Here is a 17,033-nt window from a genome sequence, read left to right as displayed (position 1 = left end):
GCGCCTACCTACATACAATCCGATGTCAACGTGTTTGAGTGTCGAGGTGTGTGGGAAGGGGAGAAGAACGGGTGGAACATTCTGCGGCTGTCCACCCTCAGCAACGTGCTCCGAGAATGTGGGGCGTTTTTTTGCAGCTTGCGGTGCCCCTCACTCCAAATGCAAGCATCATGAGAGGGAAAGTTACCAAGTCATGACATGACACTGCAACCGCTTTTTCAGACGCGTAAATCACCTCACCCTTTACACGCTGGTCTACACACATCAAACACACTGCATCAACTTACTCTCGACATTTTACGTACCAAAGCGCGAACTTCCAGGCTGTAATTGATCTGGACGTCGATCCTAGCATTTCCTCGTGAGTCGCTTTTCATCGAGTCACGAAACCATCAACTTTCTTTTGCCCGTGTTCTCCATCAGCTGATGAAAGTTGGGTAATGAGGAAGTTCTGGTAAACAAGACCACTTACTCACCAGCCAAGGTGAACATTCGACCTCTCGCATATGAGGCCCGGCTTCGCTTACAGATTCTCGAGATCGCTCAAGATGGCTCTACACCCGCCTCCCGAGAGCGAGAAGCTCATCTGTAAGTTCTCACCACTGCCCTTTTGATCTGCGTAGCATGACATCCCCGGGTGAAGGGGCACGATGAGAGTGAAAAGGCCGGATCACCGGATCACTGGATGATGAAGACGCCGGGAAAGAACGGCCCTCATCTCACTCTCATGCTCCCCTCCCATCTCACCTCACCAACCCCCTCACCACAAACCCCCACAGAACACAAAAACTAACATCACAGTCGCACCCGCCGGCTCCTCCCAAAACACCCGCGCAGACCAATTCACCCTCGGCCGCCTCTCCCTCCCCTCCCTGCACCCAACCTCGCCAACCCACCAGTTCAACACCTGGTTCACGGCAGCCCAACAAACCCACGCCGTCTCCCACCCGGAAACCTGCACCCTCTCCACCGCCTCCCTGCCGTCCGGCCGCGTCTCCGCCCGCATGGTCTACCTCAAAGAACTCGACGCCAAGGGCGGCTTCGTAGTCTACACCAACCTCGGCACCTCCCGCAAAGCCGCCGACCTCGCCTCCAACCCGCACGCGAGCCTGACGTTCTGGTGGGAGGCGCTGCAGAGGCAGGTCAGAGTTGAGGGCAGGGCGGAGAGGCTGACGAGGGAGGAGAGTCAGGTGTACTACGACACGCGCGTGCGCGGGAGCCGGATCGGGGCGTGGGCTTCGCGGCAGAGTCAGGTGCTGGAGCCGCGGGAAGGGGTGAGAGGCGAGGAGGGGGAGAAGGACGATGGGAGGGCGCAGCTGGAGGGGTGGGTGAAGGAGGTGGAGGAGCGGTTCGAGGGCCAGGAGACGATTCCGGTGCCCGAGTTTTGGGGCGGGTTGAGGATCGTACCGGAGAGGGTTGAGTTTTGGCAGGGGAGGGATAGTCGGCTTCATGACCGGTTTGTGTATGACAAGGTGGAGGGCGAGGAGGATAAGTGGACGATCAACAGGTTGAGCCCTTAGGCGGTGATGGTGTAGTTTCTAGGTTAGACATGTAAACTCTGGTTTTTGTTGTTAAGTCAAAATACCATCACTCATCATAAGGAATCACAGCAAGGGAACAATGTGTAAAAGTGAGAAAATTTGTCTTTCCTGGACTACATTACCAAATAGGGTATGATAAAAAGATGAACCATGGTTTCCAGTGTCGCGACCCTGATCCCAAACCCCCCAACCCGATACCGATGAAACCCCTTATCCACCATATACGCCAGCCCAGTTTGATCGCTCAAGAAAAATTACAAAATGCGTAACCCGTCAAGCCCTCGTCAAGGCCGAGGTTTTGGTATCCTAAAAACGTTCAAGCTTTGAAAAAAATGATGTCGCCCCCTCAGTATACAATAAGCCAGTGAGACTTATGCAAATGTGCGAAATATCCTCTCGGAATCCCACAGGGCATGCAAATCAACCATCATGACAATCAAACAAAAACGCTCGCTCGCTGATTGTCCCGTCGTCCCCTTTTGTTTTCCATCTTTGTTCCTCAAAACTCCTCGCCAACTGGAGACAGACCCATGTCGTTACCGGAAAAGGTCAGGGACATGTAATCCCCGCCAAAGGTCGTCTTCTCAAGAGCCGCACGCACTTCGTCACCAAACGACTCGACCTCAGACTTGGGCGTGTCGACGGGCGTCAGCTGCAGGCCCAAACCAATCACGGCAGTACCGATCGTCATGCTCTTGCTCTTGCTGTGTCCCATCTCGTGGGGTTGGACGGGGCGGGCCGAGTTGTAGTGCCGTGCGGCCAGCTGCATGTCAACCATAGTGTCGGCGAGCAGATCCTCATCGTCGACCAGGGGCTTGATGCGGTAGTTAAGGTTCTCGCAGATGCAGCGTTCCGTTACGTTGATCTGCTCGCACGACCAAGTGTCCTTGCCCCAATTTGACGAGTAGTATGACGTCGAGTCGTGGCAGTCGTCGGTGAATTTGGCGGCGATGATGAGGGCAGACAGGATGATGAGCTCGGGCTGGACCGAGTCGATGTGCAGCTGCTGCTGGCGGCGGCGATCGAGGAGAGGGCTGTGGCCAAGAGTGTGGCGTTTGTTGTAGGAAGAACCGTCGACGAGCAGGGGGCACTGCAAGCGCCAGCTCAGGGCGAACTTGGAGTTGAGAGAGTCGAGGATGCAGACGGCCAAGGCGATGGTCTCGAGCGGGAGGCCGGACCGGCTGAGCATGGCCTGGACCAGAGGCACCGACGGGGTCGTGAGGGAAGCTGACGTGGGAACGAGGTTGACGAGGTGGATGGCGGGGCCTGTAAGCGCGCGGAGGTTAGCATTACATTGCATATAATATATTGCATTTGGAGCATGCCCATCGAACGAACGAGCGTTGGAGCAAGACGGGGTAAAGTCTGTAAGGGTTGCCAAAGCTCTTTCCCCATCCGCCATCACGTAATTCGGGCTGCACGTACCAAGGAACTTTTCTTGCAGGATGTCGCCTTCTTCCAAGGCCGTTTTCGGGCTCTGGTGGGCGGAAGAATTCCTGGATGAAGGTGGCGGGGTGGGAAGGTTGGAGAGGGGTCGGTAGGTGAAGTAGGCGTCCTCGGCTCCGTATTCGTCGTCCGAGTAGTCGGTGTTCTGGACCTGTCTCGCCATGTTGCCCATCTTGTCGTTGTGTCTCGTGCCCACGGCTCTGACTGATGGGCCTGGTGGTAGTTGTTGGTTTTGGAATGTGTGTGTATGCGAAGTGATTCCTGTTTTACAACAGTAACAATAGCGGAACGGGTAGAAAATTATCTGTTGGTGGATCGTGTCGGTCGTGGGTGGTAAACGTCGTAAAAGCCAACTCTTCCTGTCCTCGGTCCTGAGCAGTAGGGGGTGCTGCTCATATTCGTATGCAGCTTGTAATCGGGTGTGTGATTAGGGCAGTAGCTCGTACTCGGTCGTAAGGGGATGATGTGATCACGCAACGTCGGGTTGGAGAGGTGAGTAGGAGAGCACAAGGAGAGAGGCTTGGATGAGGTGGGAGGTCGGGGCGGTATATGTAGTGAGGTAGGTGGATGATGGACGGGCGTGGTGGGATTGGATTTGGGATTGGGATTGGGATTGGGATTGCCAGGTCCGAGTACATGCTCCGTACCTAGTAGCAATGGGTGTATCCGTACACCAGAAAGGGGCTTCGAACTTGGACCAGACACAGAGAGAAAGGATCCCAGATGCCGTTGCTGGTAAGTTATGCAGGGTTCATAAAGCGAAGTAAGGCTGAGTCGGGTTTGGGAAACGAGTCGCGAGGAGCGGGAAGAGCCTGGGATTCTGGGATTCTGGCACTCTGTACGGGGTACTATCTGGTTGAGAGAGAGTGTGTATTTCGGCGGTGGGCGTTGCACCAAGTGGGTTCCGCAACAAGCACAAGTTGGAGACGAAGAAGAGGAAAGACATGGACAGGACAATTGGGAACCTCTCATCGCCCATCGCTCATGCCATTACAGGCAGGTTGGGGTGGAGGCGTAGGTACTCTGTACTGCGCCAGTAGTGCAGAATGGTCCGTGTTGATGCAATGCTGCGCTCTGTGTCCAAAGCCCCCCAGTGCCTCCCCCCTGTACTCTTCGGACGTACCTCGCATGTACCTTTTCTTTGGCAACTTTGGTTTTCTTTCACTCCTTCACTTTTAGCGCGCTGTCTGAGCGGGATCATCTGGCTTTGGCGTTCTCTCTCTGGTCTATCTACTCTTGCTGTCTTTTGTTTCTACAGTCTAATCTTCGCACACCCCCTACAAGTCTCGATCCCCGGGAGCATTGCTTTCCGTACGATGGCAAGTATTAGCTAGCAAGTGGTGGTGGACGAAATAGGCGGTGCGGATAACCCGTAGGTGAGAACCGAAGACGACGTGGACGAGGGCCGAGAAGAGGGCACCAAGACAGGGGTGTAACAGCAACTTGGCAAGGGAAAACGAGAAGGAAACCCCGGCAATGGTCCTCTTTTCCCTCTCGGCTCTTTAGCGTATCTGCAAGAACGAGGGCAGGCCCGGCAGGGGGGGGCAGCAGCAATGTGGGCGAGGATCACTGAATGGAGTCGAGAAAAGAAGAAGAGAAGCGAGAAATTGGGAATGCGGGCACAAAACAAAGTGACAAAATGCGGGCAAAAATGGCCACTCATCACCACACGTATGGGTACTCTATACCTGATGGATGGGTCTGAATAGGTGCCCATTCTCTTGCATCTAGGTGCATGGTTTATCGACTACTATCGTCCGGTCATGGCAAACCAAACATGCGAGCCTTGGGCAGAAAGACTTCACATCATCGCTGAATTCCCATTTGGCATGGATTTGTTGTTAATGTTATCCATAAGAGTCAGATGAACAGGGCCCAAACAAATCCCACTCTTACACAGGCACAGGTTGCCTTACCCAGCAGCGGTGATACCCAGGCATACCTGATCCATACGCAGTATCCGTAGACGCAGGATTAAAATTCAAAAAAAAAATAAGAATCGTTTCAGTTACTCGCACTCAAATTACATCCCAACCACTCCGGTCGCCTTGTGTTGCCCATCCCACAAGATAATATGTGACGGTGGCTGACGCAACGAACAAGACAGGCATCCCGGCTTCGGGAATCTTGCGTCGATGGCTGGCAATTTTGTTTCCCTTTTGCCCGTTGTAGACGAAACGCTCGCGTCAGTCCTGTGCAGTGAGCACCCTGGGCAGCAAAAAAGGCAGGCCCGCCGCCGCATGCCGCCGCAGTCAGTGGTGTTGATGATGGTGCTTGCTGGCTTATTCCCTGGCCTCAGATCATAACACGTCCAGCTATCCTTCCTCTCTTTCAGAATGCTAGTACAGGATGACGTTGGATGGGTGGACGGCAGTTGGCATCCCCTCATCAACCCATCCTGATGATGACAGTGCCAATGCTGCCATCCCGTCTCGGGCCTTGTTCATCCTGCCTCCGTCGTCTGAGTCTCAGATCATCCACCGAATCCCTCTCCTGGAGCTTGCAGCTGTCGACATTCAATCAGATGCCAAAGGAAGCCTCGATGAGTTGGTGTGGCAGCTCTTCAGTTCCCGTGTCTCGCGTCCCCTCACAAAAGTACACCCCCGTGCCTCATTGCCTATCCGAGAAAGGGATCGAATCGGGGAAAAGAAAAAGGGCAAGACAGACAAGACAGGCTTGCTCAAGGGCCTCTGGGGCTCAAACAAGCGGTCCAGTTCTGTTTGACCATCACCGTGGCACATCCAGGAACGGCGGGCTTTTCGTCACACGGATGGTCGATCAGATGGTGCCATTGTTCATCCATTGCATCCTGACTGGTGGTATTTTCCGATGGACCACATGGATACGAAAAGGCCAAGCAAACCTTGCTGCACTCCTCTACGGAGTCACGGAATACCTAAGGTAGGCAGGCTTCCCAAGGTGATCCCAAGGAGAATCTCTCGCACGAGTTGCCCTTTAGACATTGGTGGTGGTGGTGTCGTGCGTGTTGCGCGTTCATGTTGCGAGTGTGTTGTTTTTCGAGAAGGGGGCAGGTTCCTGGATCTCATGGATGGCAACCAGGGACAGCCTGGCCATGTTGTTCTGGCTTGCCCGGTTCACCGTGACGACAACCCTCAGCGAGTGCTAATTTGGGTGTCAAAGGGTGTTCGTCCAGTGGGTTGTAGTGGGGATTGTAGGCCCGAAGGACCCGCTGGAAGCTGGGCTGAGCTGGTGACGGAGCGAGGCTGGGTACGTACACTACTACTTGGGTCCCCTCACTGAGGGGCTCACAGTCAGTATCAGTGTACTGAGTGAGGGCGAGGATCACCCGAAGCTGCCTTAGCTAAGCACCTTGAATGCAATACCTACCTCAGCGTACCTGCGCTGCCCATGGTGAGGCAAGGTGAGGTGAGGTGAGGTGAGGTGGTGAAGGGAGGTACATCCAAAGGTACTTGGAGGTGAGAGGTGAGGTGAGAGGAGCAACGGTGGACTCACCAACCAGGCAAGTACCCGTCTCCGGTACTCTGTACCTGCCTCGTCGCACTTCGGGGACGCCTTTTGTGACCTGTCACTTTGCCAGATGGATCTCTTCTCCTCAGCTTCTCCATTTTCCAACAAGACAACATCTGATGCAACTATCCGATTGTGTGGGTTCGAAACCTCTGCATGGAAAAGGCGGCAACTCTTCACCGCAGGCGGTCAGTCCCAACTCAACCAGAGTCTCTTAAGGCGACAGTCAAGAGTCAAGGGTAAAGGAGAGGCATCCAAACAACGTATCGACTCGTTCATTTGCTTGTCCGATTCCAAGACTCCTTGCAAAGAAACAGTACGGATACGCTCATCAACAACCACGACCCTTCATATCGTGGTGGAACTCCCCGAGGTACCTCCAAAGTACATCTTGTCATCTCCACAAGCCCAAGGTCCAGTCTAACTGATCTCCCGCGGTGGAAGCCGCCCGTCTGTCCATTCGCCCAGACTGCTCAAGAACTTCTCACGGTCTCACCTCAATCACCTTGCCACGAAGCCGCCAACCTCCATCTTGACGTGGATCGTGACCAACATCACAGCAGTGTCGACGGTCGTGAACCCTCGAAGTCTGCTCCGTGGGTTTGCAGCACGCCGTGTTCGGCACGCTGGGACCCTTGGTCTCAGCGTAGCGTCTACGTATAGTGACGTGCTAATCCAGCCACAGCCACGGCCGCGCCAAATGGCAGATTTTTTTCCCTCCTTGAGGAAACATGCTTGGGCCCGATGGAAGACAAGCGACAGTTCAGCATTCCAGTGATTAACGACTGACAAGGCCGCCTCGCCCGTCTCTTTGTTCTCTTCCAACTTTCCACCCCCACCTGGAGGCCGGCACTCTGGGGTAAAGACTTCGGTCCTTTGGTCCAACGAGGTAGCCGCTACGAAGCGCGATTGCAACAGTCGTCGGGTCTTGAACCGCATCGCGCTACCAATACTGAACCTCGACTATTCCCGTTGCGGCTTCTTGTTCCTGTCATTCGGTCGATACCGATACTCTATGCCTCTCCCTCTTTGTTCTCTTATTTGACATCAACAGTCGAGACCTGCATCCACGATCATGGCCAATCCCCACTGCATCGTGGTCTAGGCAAGCCCGACACGAACGGAAGGGATTGGCAAATGGCGAGTGCTCGATTGTTGCAACAGATCAAGCTCGTTCGAGTACGGCCGGTGCTGCAGCTCTGCATCTGCATCTGCATCGCATCGTGGTCGACTTTGGCCTCGGGCTGCGGATATCTCGATGATCCTTCCAGCCAACCAAACTTAAAAACCTCATCCCACACCTCATGCATCCGTACCTGACTTGGCTGCAACCGGCTTCGCGAGAATGCAACCACCATGCAGACACAAACCACACCGTCCCATCCATCTCACGCCCGCAACTGATGGGACGATGGATTACCTACACAAGAGCACCTGAACTTGACATGCATATGCCCCTACAGCACTGAGCAACCAAGACTCTAGGAGAACCACTGACATACAGCATATCCCGACCACCATCGTTTGGGGCCCCAGCCTTGCCTTGGAAACCTCTGCTAGCGCCAGAGATCAGAGACCAACCGCTGGTAGTTTGCATAACACTCTCCGCGTCACTGCATAAACCCGCTCCCTGTTCGGCCCATCGACAATGCACCATACGTCAGATCATCCCCTATTTCCCACCCCAAGACTCCCAACACCTCGAGCTCGGACGGTCAGACTATGGACGAGCAAACGCACAGCCTTCCTCCAGAGACAGCTTTCCCCACAACATAATTCTGCTGCCTTGCTCCTGCGAGCGCAAGAATTCCTACCGTCAGTGCATTCGTGTCGCCATAGCAGTGGACGTGGCCGTCAGCCACGGCCGTATTGCGGATTGTCGTGTGTCAGAATGGGAAGCTCTGTGCATCCCGAAGCTCCTGCACTGCGAGGCAGTTGATTCCCTGCCTCCCCACGTCACTCATCCATCGCTCAGGGTCCAAAATCGCCCATCTGCTTGCCTATGGCTCGGTTGCGTCTACGAGAGCCAAAGCTTTGCGGTACGGAGTACCTTGGAGCTCCGTTCTCTTTGTTTGAAAATATCCGCCACTATGATGCGATCCGGCACTTGGAGCTTGGCATTAAGCGACGTTGGCCGCGAACGCTTCGCAGTTCAGAGTCTCGACCAGACATCTGCTCGTTTCCGGGTGGGTTATCAAGTATCCAGGGTCCAGATCTTCCAAGGGTCGAAAAAAGGCGATGCCGTAGTCGTTCACTCCCACCTCCCATAACTCCGGGTCGATCTTAATCTCGCCGGCGTATGCCGTCTATGGGGTACTAGCAGAATCAGCGGTTCCTGTGAACCTTGCCTCAATTGACCAAGTTTCTCCCATACTTGGCTTTACAACCCACGACTAACATGACGTTTGGATGGGTGGAATTGTAGCGGTTGAGTCTGGATTCGCGGGAGGTGCCCTGAACCGCCGCATATGACCTTAACCCAACCTTCGTGCCTCCATCGCAGCACTCTTACCTGAGCCAGTGGCTTAACACAGGCGTAATGGCTTCGGTCAACAGACGCCCGACAGAAGCTTTGTCGCCGCAAGCGGCGTAAGCGGGATGCCACGCAGCCACGAGGGAGCTCTTAGCGGGTCATTAGGCGCGGCCATATCCATCAGAGCGTCTGACGGACTCGCTGGCAATGCCAAATGGCCTGCCAAACGGCCGTCCCACGGGACGTCGTCCGAGCGCGCAACCAAACCTCTGCCAAGTCTTCCTTCGTCCGCTCGTCGTCAAACCCTGGAGCAGCCAGCGAAGAAATCTCTGCCCGTGAGGGACGCAACACTTCCGCGGGCACCGCGATGTACGAAATCAGTTGTCTGCACCTACGAAGCTGATCGGCTCGCCAAAGATCCGCATCTAAAGTCTGTCATGCATGCACCCCGATATTCACCTGCAAGTTATGGTTTCCCTCGGCCCCATGCAACGCGTGCTTGTCCCGAAAATTCAGAGCTTTCCCCCGCCTCTTGCCTGCAGTCCCGTTCGTGCGGGCTGTGACTGTGAGAGGTAGTCCAATCACGTCCGCCTCAGTCCACCCCGGCCGGTCGGGCACGAACTGAGGATTCCGGCCCGGGGCCGAGTCACGGGCTCTACGTGTCCCCCGCGTGCGTGCGGCAGCATACTTCAGTTGGCTTTATCATCACGCCCAAGCCGAAAATTTGCAGAACAAGTGGAAAATATTGGAAACAAGGCCCTGCCTGGGAGGTTGGATAACACACGTTTGTCGTGTGAGCTCCTTGGTAGGCTTCGACAAGCTGCACATGTAGCGAGTGCATTTGCTTACTGCAAGTCTGACCTGACGAGGCTTTTTTTCTTTTCAGCTCCCAAAGCTGACAGCCTGACCTAACAATTGCAATTCCAGCAAATCTCACTCAGGGGATCTCAGACCTGCGCTGCGCCATCCCGTTGCAAAGATGTCAGCCTCACAAATGCGCCCACGAAATTTCGTTTCTGGCCCAACAGGAATGATTCCTGGGTCACCTCTTCCCCTGACTTGGCAGAACTGCCACAAATGGCGACATCGCATCAGCAGTCTCGAGACATCGTCCCCCTCCTGAGCTCTTCTGGGCCAAACTGCTTTCTTTTTCTTTCCTCTCGCTGTCGGATTTCGTATGCTCGTCTCCGCAACAAGGCTTGCCAAGATGCCAATGCATTTCGTATTCCGGCGGGTGGGAGGGGGAGGCAACCGTCTCCAGGAACGCCGAGCCTTGGGAACATCCCTACAGAGGATACCCGCCTTGTCTTGCAACACTCCCTTCGGTCCGGTTCTCCTAAGCAGGGCACGCGGGTAACGGGTTTTTTGGTTGTTTTATTCCCCACGTTCTTTTCCTCTCCCTGAGAAAATTCGTATGTTTCCACAAAAATGTCTTTTTTATACCCGAAAGATCGACAGTCGCAAGGGAATTGTCAATGGAGGGGCGGGCGGGGGATTGATCTTCGGACTCCCCGTCAAGATTTCCCGTGTTTAGGTGAGGGTTTTTCTTCGGTTCCTGTGTACTCCGGACGGAGTACCTCTCCACATATGCAGGTCGGCCAGCTCCGGGTCACTGTCTTTACCTGAGTCCCTCGTGCAGGCTTCCACTTAGGAGGAGTCCGAGGGGGGGATGTTAGTGGTTGGAGCTGCGAAATTCTGGGGATGGGGGACATGTGTGTGTTTTCATTTGTCGGGAATGTGTATGTGCGTGCTTTGTGGGATTGTGGTACGAAATCAGATCATGTGCAAGGAGATTTAACAATAGGGTATCCGTAAAGGTTTGTGTTTGTATGCGTGTACGGGAGTGACCACGTGCTCTTCCGGTGATGAACGTATACGTGAAATATGACAAAGTAACATAACCACCATCAGGCAGGTTCTTTGCGTGACGGGATATACTTCTCCTGGAGGGTGGTTTGCTCGTATTTGAGTGCATGAATTGCTATCTTGGGCCAACGCGATGGAACTGTGCCCGTGGGATGAAGTGGGAAGTGGGGGGCTGATGCTGTGATGGTGCTCACGAGATGTTGACCGCGGCACACGTGCTACGCAAACAGTGAGCGATCTCATAGAGAGGAAATAATACGTGTACCTTTCAATATCGTTCTTTACGACATATGATGTCGTGTACAAGCTGAGCGCTAGGCAATTTCGAAGATGAGTTGGATGATGATGTGTTGGCGGCAGAGTTTGACTTTCCCAACGAATGTAGTTTGTGCTTGCCTGGGTGCTGATATCTTACCGGCGGTACTGAAAGGAATGAAGTCTCGTAAGCAACAGGTCAGGGTCGATATGAGAAACTTGGACTTTGGCGTTGCTGTATGTTTTACGTCCTCTCGTGCTTGGAATATGTTCCAACCTGGGACATGGACCTCGTAAGCAGGCTGGATGTTTACGGTGTCCCATTCTCGTGCGGTATTGGTCAGTGAGCAATCGCTTGTTGAAATGACGATTCATCATATACTCTTTGCGTCTGGAATAGCTTATCTATTGTTGACTTGTAGAGCCGGCGTTGACGGAGTGAGCGGGCAGTACCCTTGTTGAGCGTCGGTACAGCGAAGTACAGCGACTGCGAGATACTTGTCGGCGAGAGAGGGTGTTTGGTATTAACAAAACTCCTGTGATGCAGCTATGGTTGGGCTAACGAACAATGTTGGCCTGCTTTGAGACAGTCCTGATGGTGTAGTACGAGCAACGGATGGGGGGGCTGCCAAATTCTATTTCTCGTGGGATTCTGTATCAGGCTTGAATCAGGGGTATCGGACTCGCTAAACCTCTTGAATGATCTTGACTTGATCTCTTATTGGGTCCGCGCCATTGAATGCTGTATGCGTTTATTATTGCGACTGAGACGGTTAGACAGAACATTCGATGCTAGATATGAGTGAAGGGACTCATTTGGGGGGTGGGGGCAGTCAGTCAACGACAAAGAATATCATGAAGGAAGGGAAGCAAGAGGTACTGTTTGGTCCGAAGTTCGGGGCAGATCTGTGCCTGTGATGGGAGAGCTAGTAATGAAGGGTGTGGGGGGGGGGGGGGGGGGGGGAGGAAAGTGAAAAGGAAGGGGAGGGGGGGGGGGAGAGGTGGGTGTGGGGCGGGGGGGGGGGGGGGGGTGGGGGTGGTGGGGGGGGGGGGGGGGAGGGGGGGGGGGGGGGGGGGGGGGGGGGCATGAAACGTACCGTCCATATGAAATATAAAATGTAGGACTAGGCAGAGGTCTTTCATGGCTTTATTGATCGCCGGTCTCGATGATTGAGAAAACAGATGAGAGACACCAGAGATTCTAGGCTGGAAATGTAAAAGCACCTGCTGGATCTTTGCGAGGATTCTGGTATACCTAGTGTGTATCAGAAGCCCACTCTTGAGCACTCGCAAGCACTCTTGCGCTTGACGCCTGTTACTTTTTCTTGAATATCAAAGTACTGCATGTACTGGCGACTATGATGAGGCCTGTCAGTAGCTCGAATGCCGAATACAAACCCGAGTCTTACCTGCACCCCGTCTGAGTATCTCTTTCTGGAAATGTTGACTTTAGACTCGAGTCGAGAGGCCTAAAGGGGGGTTGATCAGAGAAGCTTCATCAAACTTTTGTATGCGTTTGTCACTCGGCCCGTAGCCTCACTTGAGAGTGGTACACAGAGAAATGTTCTGGGTGAAGATTCGTAAATTTGTCACGGCACCTATATCCATACATGCCATCTTGTCATCTTGATTCTAGTACCTGTATCGACCAGTCCCCCTTTAGTTTGTAGAATCAAGGAAAGTTCATGCGCCAGTCATTAAGAGAGAAGAGAAAAGCAGGTTGAAACACCGTGTCCCAAATGTGGCAATCCGTAGCCCAATTCATGAATACATTGCATCGCCTATTCCTGGAGGACAGATGTAGAGTGCTTATTTTGCAACGACGACGACTGCGAAAGAAGAACCCCTGGTTAGCACTCAAGATTTCAATAGTCCATATGCGAAGCCAAAAACGTACCGGAAGACTGCTGAACGACCTGGTTAATCTGCCCAACCAAGCCCTGGTCAATAAACTGTCCCAAGTTCACCTGCCCGACCCCGCCAATGAGCCCCAAGTTGAGGCCACCTAGATTCAGCTGCGCCAGGTTGACGTTGCCAAACACGCCCTGCTGCTGGATCGCCAGCACGGTGGACAGCTGCTGCAGCTGCAGCAGGGCGTTGAGGTCAAAGTTTTGGGCGGCGAACAGGTTCTGGAAGGCGGCGAGGTTGAGGTTGTTGACCTGGCCCAGCTGGCCGAGCCCCTGGAGGTTGAGGTTGTTGAGGGCCAGGAGGTAGTTTAGGTCGAGGTTGCGGAAGCCTTGGAGGTTGTTGAGGTTTGCGAGGTCGATGTTGTTCTTGTTGTTGTTGTTGCCGTTGCCCTGGCGGGGTTCCAGGGTGTCGGCGACGGGTGCCGCGGCGGCGAAGGCGGTAAGGGTGGAGAGGATGATGGTTGAGAAGCGCATTTTGGCTGATTGGTGGATTGGGGGGTTTGATTAAAAATGGATTATGTTTGAAGAGAGCACAGCTCTTGATTGTTCCTGTAAAGAGTGGTTTTGGTTTTGTTTGTAAACGACCTGAAAAGAGTGAAGAGAACAAAGAGCACAGCTGGTTGTTGGTTAGTATGGTATTCTGTTCATCTGGCCTTGAGATGAGACCCACCTCTGAAGAGAATGAATGAAGGGAATGAGTGAGATCGGACTGGATAAAGAGACTTGAATGCGTGTGGATGGAGAAGAAGGAAAAATATGTGATGTTCGCGGCGGGACGGGTGGCTTATATGTCGACGAGAGCAGAAGCCAAGATACTCGGAGCCAAGAGTGCTGTACGTCGACGTCTGAACTCTTCAGCAAGGCATAAGGCGTTTGGGCCATTGCCAAGTGCGAATTAAGGTACGATTTGCGCTCGGAAGAGTCGTGAACGAGTGATCCGATGCGTATCAGAGTCTCGATATCGCTGGTACGGAATAATGTTGGATCAAACGGGTTGACAGGGGGGAGGGGGGCCCAACATTGAGACTAGGGGTCGTGAGGGGACGCGTAGAGCATGGAAGAGAGGACGTTTCTTCGGATGACGGAAGCGATGCCACCCTTGGCACGATCTAGCGACTTATGCTAGGATGATTGCGAGCTGAATGAAAGCGAGTTGAAGACTACAGTAGGAAAGTAATATCACTATACACGTACACTTCGGCGTCTCTCGTGAGGCGTTTATCTCCAGATATAATCTTTTGAGATGGAAATTCATTTTCAAGCATAGACAGATTAAGAGAGATTCACTCGCAATCCCTTCGGTTGTGACGAGACCTAGTAATCAAAGTCTATGATGAGGAAACGAAGCAAGACAAGGCCATTGAGGCTCTTGTGGGCCAAGCAACGTAACGCAATGCCCAAATAACCTTACTTGGCGGGTCCTGCGGCTACTCAGCCGACGGCAAATGGTGACACGAAATTCTTCATCCCAGCCATCGCCAAGCCGGCACATGGCCCTTCCAGCCAGTTTCCTTCCCGCGGACTTTGTGTGAGAGAAGGGAGACAGGGGACGGGGGACGAAAACTGGAATAGACTCATGAGATCTACACATAGAACCGAGCCAAAAATCTGTTTCGTAGGGTCTGATGATGAGAAGCAGCGGTGGAAAAGGACTTGGTTTGATCACAGGTTTTGTGAGGGTGGTGTTGGGTATGTGCGACGACAATGCGGAGGGAAGTTGGAAGAAGAAGTGGAAGAACAAGGGGCGGTGGTGTGGCGGCATTCAGTCAGACACTTGCGAGTTGGGACGATGCTGCGATGACAGGTGTGTCATCCGAAAAGACCTGCGTACCGAGCTGGAACAACTGGTATGCTCGGCCGGGTGATGAGAAGTCCGATGGGTCGTTCCAAGGCTGGGCCCGCTGGGGTCTCTGACAGCAGTCAAGACGGGATGAATGAAGTTGGTCTCGTTGCACTCGCGTCAGGATTTTCGGCTCTGCCTTAGGAGACTGCCGAGCCGGCTCGCCGGCGATGCGTTGGATCAGGGTGGCATTGATCATCGAATTGGGGTGTGAGGACATCATTCCATTCTCGCTCTTGGTATTGGAATGAGTGGTTGTGAATGGCATAGTCCAAGCAGGGACTCAACGCAGAGAATCGAGAGAGACGGGAGGAGGAGGACCGTCGACGTCGGAGCGGCTCAACTAAGGTTTAGTGGCTGTTTAAACTCGTGTCAGTGGGGTCCATCAGCATCCCTCGGACCTCTGTACGGCCCCTGCAAGTCTTGACTAGGCGTTAATTGGCTATTACAGACCCCGCAATTCTCCTCTTCCAGCAAGTCAGAACCTCTAGCGTCACTGACAAGCGGTCCGGGCGCAATGTGCAGCACACAGTGACCCTACCGCCGCCCTTTTCCTGCTGTCGTCGGAACCCCCCCTGCTCGGCTCACCAACCCCGAACCCCTCCAAGTGTCTCAGGCTTCTGTCGATGAGGCATCTTCCCTCCATGGCATTGACGACAAGGGAACGCGCGACAGGGCTGCAGATGTCACACCCTGGTTCTTCACCTTCTTTTCTTTTGACGTCTCCTTTCCCCGCAACTCGGGTGTTCTACGCTTCCGGGAAGAGGAGGGTTGGGTTTGCGTTTGACGAGGGCATCTCGGTACCATACATGACTGTCGACTTTTGATGCAAAAACTGAGTGAGGAGGCGAACGGATTTTATGTGCTCGTCATATCGTCCACCATCACGATGAGAACCCTTTCCTACCCAAGTGTAAATCATTCACGAATCGGGTGAGCTGGATTTAGACGTCAAATACCTTTGGCCGACTGGAATGAAAATGAAGGTGACATGGTATGGCAAACATTGTGCTGAGTCAGAAGTAATCAGATCGATCAAAGGAGAATTCATCGAGGATAAGCTTAAGTCAATATGCTGTCAACAAACTTGGCATTCGAACAGGGATATCCCGCCCTAAACATGACCCCCTCGCGACATCAGCAAAGTTTTGAGACAGACACAACTATCAACGGAAGGAAAGTAAAACTCAACGTAAAACTCAAAGGTTTTGGCATGTGGATCAGTGACACTTTTTTCCATAAACTACATTAAAGCACTTGCCAAATCCTAGTCTGATATGTAGAGCCGTTGAATAATGCACCGTTACCCATTCCCATGTAATGTGGACCACCGATTCCCAACCCCTTTCTAGGAGACCATTGAGTGCTACCACGGCCATACCAATGTCACCTCAACCTTCAGTAGAGACCGTCCACTAAGGATGCCAAACCCAACCGATCACGCGGCGCGGGTTCCCTCACACCTCCGCAACGCATGAGACATCTAAACAAACACAGTGGCGCCCCCGGTGCTAAACACTGATTGAATGATTGCTCCTTGCACCGTAGAAATTGTGTCAATTACATTTTTGCAGTTACATCGCCCTGTACACTGTATGCTCCCTCCCCTGAACTTCTGCAGCAAATTGTTCACTGGATCTTGACAACCTGGACGCCGCCGAGCTGGACACCGCCGAGGACGAGACCCTGCTGCATTAGAGCGACAACCTGGACCTGGTTGACGAGGCCGACGGCGTTGAGCTGGGCGAGCTGCTGAAGCTGGGCGAGCATCACGAGCTGCTGCTGCGCCTGGAGCTGGGCGAGGGCCTGGACGTTGACGACGTTCTGGAGGTTCATGGCGGCGAGGAGGAGCTGGATGTTCTGGAGCAACAGGGCGTTGTTGTTATTGTTGTTGTTGTTGTTGTTGTTGCGGTTGTTTCCATTGTTGCGGTTGTTACCATTGTTGTTGTTGTTGTTGCCCTTGTTGTCGTTGTTGTTGTTGTTGTTGCCCTTCTGGTAGTCTCCCATAGCCTTCTCAGCCTGCTTAGCGGCCTCCTTGGCAGCCTCCTTTTGCTTGTCTTCGGCCTGCTTGGCCGCGTCCTCCTGTGCCTTCTTCGCAGCGTCCTCTGCAGCCTTCTTGGCGGCATCCTCTTGTGCCTTCTTCGCAGCCTCAGCGGCGGCGTCAGCACCCTCAGCAGGAGGGGCGGCGGCCGGGGGAGCGGCCTCGGCTGGGGGAG

The 17,033-nt window shown here is 53.6% G+C and overlaps 10 protein-coding genes across 10 annotated transcripts; 5 read left to right on the top strand and 5 right to left on the bottom strand.

Moving 5' to 3' along the window:
* Nucleotides 1-506: 506 nt before the first annotated feature.
* CTAM01_02878 (pyridoxamine 5'-phosphate oxidase) lies at nucleotides 507-1,520 on the top strand (the record flags this gene model as incomplete). Its single annotated transcript, XM_060518916.1, has 2 exons — nucleotides 507-588; nucleotides 802-1,520. 2 exons carry the CDS (start codon nucleotides 507-509, stop codon nucleotides 1,518-1,520), a joined length of 801 nt encoding a protein of 266 aa, XP_060386719.1.
* Nucleotides 1,521-2,040: 520 nt separating this feature from the next.
* On the bottom strand, nucleotides 2,041-3,159 carry CTAM01_02877 (uncharacterized protein; the record flags this gene model as incomplete). Its single annotated transcript, XM_060518915.1, has 2 exons — nucleotides 2,041-2,807; nucleotides 2,967-3,159. The coding sequence occupies 2 exons, from the start codon at nucleotides 3,157-3,159 to the stop codon at nucleotides 2,041-2,043; spliced, it is 960 nt and encodes a 319-aa protein (XP_060386718.1).
* An 892-nt stretch (nucleotides 3,160-4,051) lies between these two features.
* On the top strand, nucleotides 4,052-4,321 carry CTAM01_02876 (uncharacterized protein; the record flags this gene model as incomplete). The annotated part of the gene is made up of 1 exon (XM_060518914.1): nucleotides 4,052-4,321. The coding sequence occupies one exon, from the start codon at nucleotides 4,052-4,054 to the stop codon at nucleotides 4,319-4,321; it is 270 nt and encodes an 89-aa protein (XP_060386717.1).
* Nucleotides 4,322-5,336: 1,015 nt separating this feature from the next.
* CTAM01_02875 (uncharacterized protein) lies at nucleotides 5,337-5,711 on the top strand (the record flags this gene model as incomplete). Its single annotated transcript, XM_060518913.1, has 1 exon — nucleotides 5,337-5,711. One exon carries the CDS (start codon nucleotides 5,337-5,339, stop codon nucleotides 5,709-5,711), a length of 375 nt encoding a protein of 124 aa, XP_060386716.1.
* A 1,554-nt stretch (nucleotides 5,712-7,265) lies between these two features.
* Nucleotides 7,266-7,796, top strand: CTAM01_02874 (uncharacterized protein; the record flags this gene model as incomplete). Its single annotated transcript, XM_060518912.1, has 1 exon — nucleotides 7,266-7,796. A coding segment is annotated over one exon (531 nt), but the record flags the coding sequence as incomplete, so codon positions are not given.
* A 770-nt stretch (nucleotides 7,797-8,566) lies between these two features.
* Nucleotides 8,567-9,512, top strand: CTAM01_02872 (uncharacterized protein; the record flags this gene model as incomplete). Its single annotated transcript, XM_060518910.1, has 3 exons — nucleotides 8,567-8,725; nucleotides 8,800-8,807; nucleotides 9,011-9,512. 3 exons carry the CDS (start codon nucleotides 8,567-8,569, stop codon nucleotides 9,510-9,512), a joined length of 669 nt encoding a protein of 222 aa, XP_060386713.1.
* Nucleotides 8,597-9,130, bottom strand: CTAM01_02873 (uncharacterized protein; the record flags this gene model as incomplete). The annotated part of the gene is made up of 2 exons (XM_060518911.1): nucleotides 8,597-8,782; nucleotides 9,035-9,130. 2 exons carry the CDS (start codon nucleotides 9,128-9,130, stop codon nucleotides 8,597-8,599), a joined length of 282 nt encoding a protein of 93 aa, XP_060386714.1.
* Nucleotides 9,513-10,040: 528 nt separating the features above from the next.
* Nucleotides 10,041-10,232, bottom strand: CTAM01_02871 (uncharacterized protein; the record flags this gene model as incomplete). The annotated part of the gene is made up of 1 exon (XM_060518909.1): nucleotides 10,041-10,232. The coding sequence occupies one exon, from the start codon at nucleotides 10,230-10,232 to the stop codon at nucleotides 10,041-10,043; it is 192 nt and encodes a 63-aa protein (XP_060386712.1).
* Nucleotides 10,233-12,935: 2,703 nt separating this feature from the next.
* CTAM01_02870 (uncharacterized protein) lies at nucleotides 12,936-13,451 on the bottom strand (the record flags this gene model as incomplete). Its single annotated transcript, XM_060518908.1, has 1 exon — nucleotides 12,936-13,451. The coding sequence occupies one exon, from the start codon at nucleotides 13,449-13,451 to the stop codon at nucleotides 12,936-12,938; it is 516 nt and encodes a 171-aa protein (XP_060386711.1).
* An 847-nt stretch (nucleotides 13,452-14,298) lies between these two features.
* Nucleotides 14,299-14,739, bottom strand: CTAM01_02869 (uncharacterized protein; the record flags this gene model as incomplete). The annotated part of the gene is made up of 1 exon (XM_060518907.1): nucleotides 14,299-14,739. One exon carries the CDS (start codon nucleotides 14,737-14,739, stop codon nucleotides 14,299-14,301), a length of 441 nt encoding a protein of 146 aa, XP_060386710.1.
* Between the last annotated feature and the right edge of the window lie 2,294 nt (nucleotides 14,740-17,033).

This window comes from Colletotrichum tamarilloi (genome assembly GCF_030869305.1).
Source record: "Colletotrichum tamarilloi strain Tom-12 chromosome Unknown Scaffold_6.1, whole genome shotgun sequence".
Taxonomy (NCBI): Eukaryota; Fungi; Ascomycota; class Sordariomycetes; order Glomerellales; family Glomerellaceae; genus Colletotrichum; species Colletotrichum tamarilloi.
This window is presented reverse-complemented; position numbering and strand designations above follow the sequence as displayed.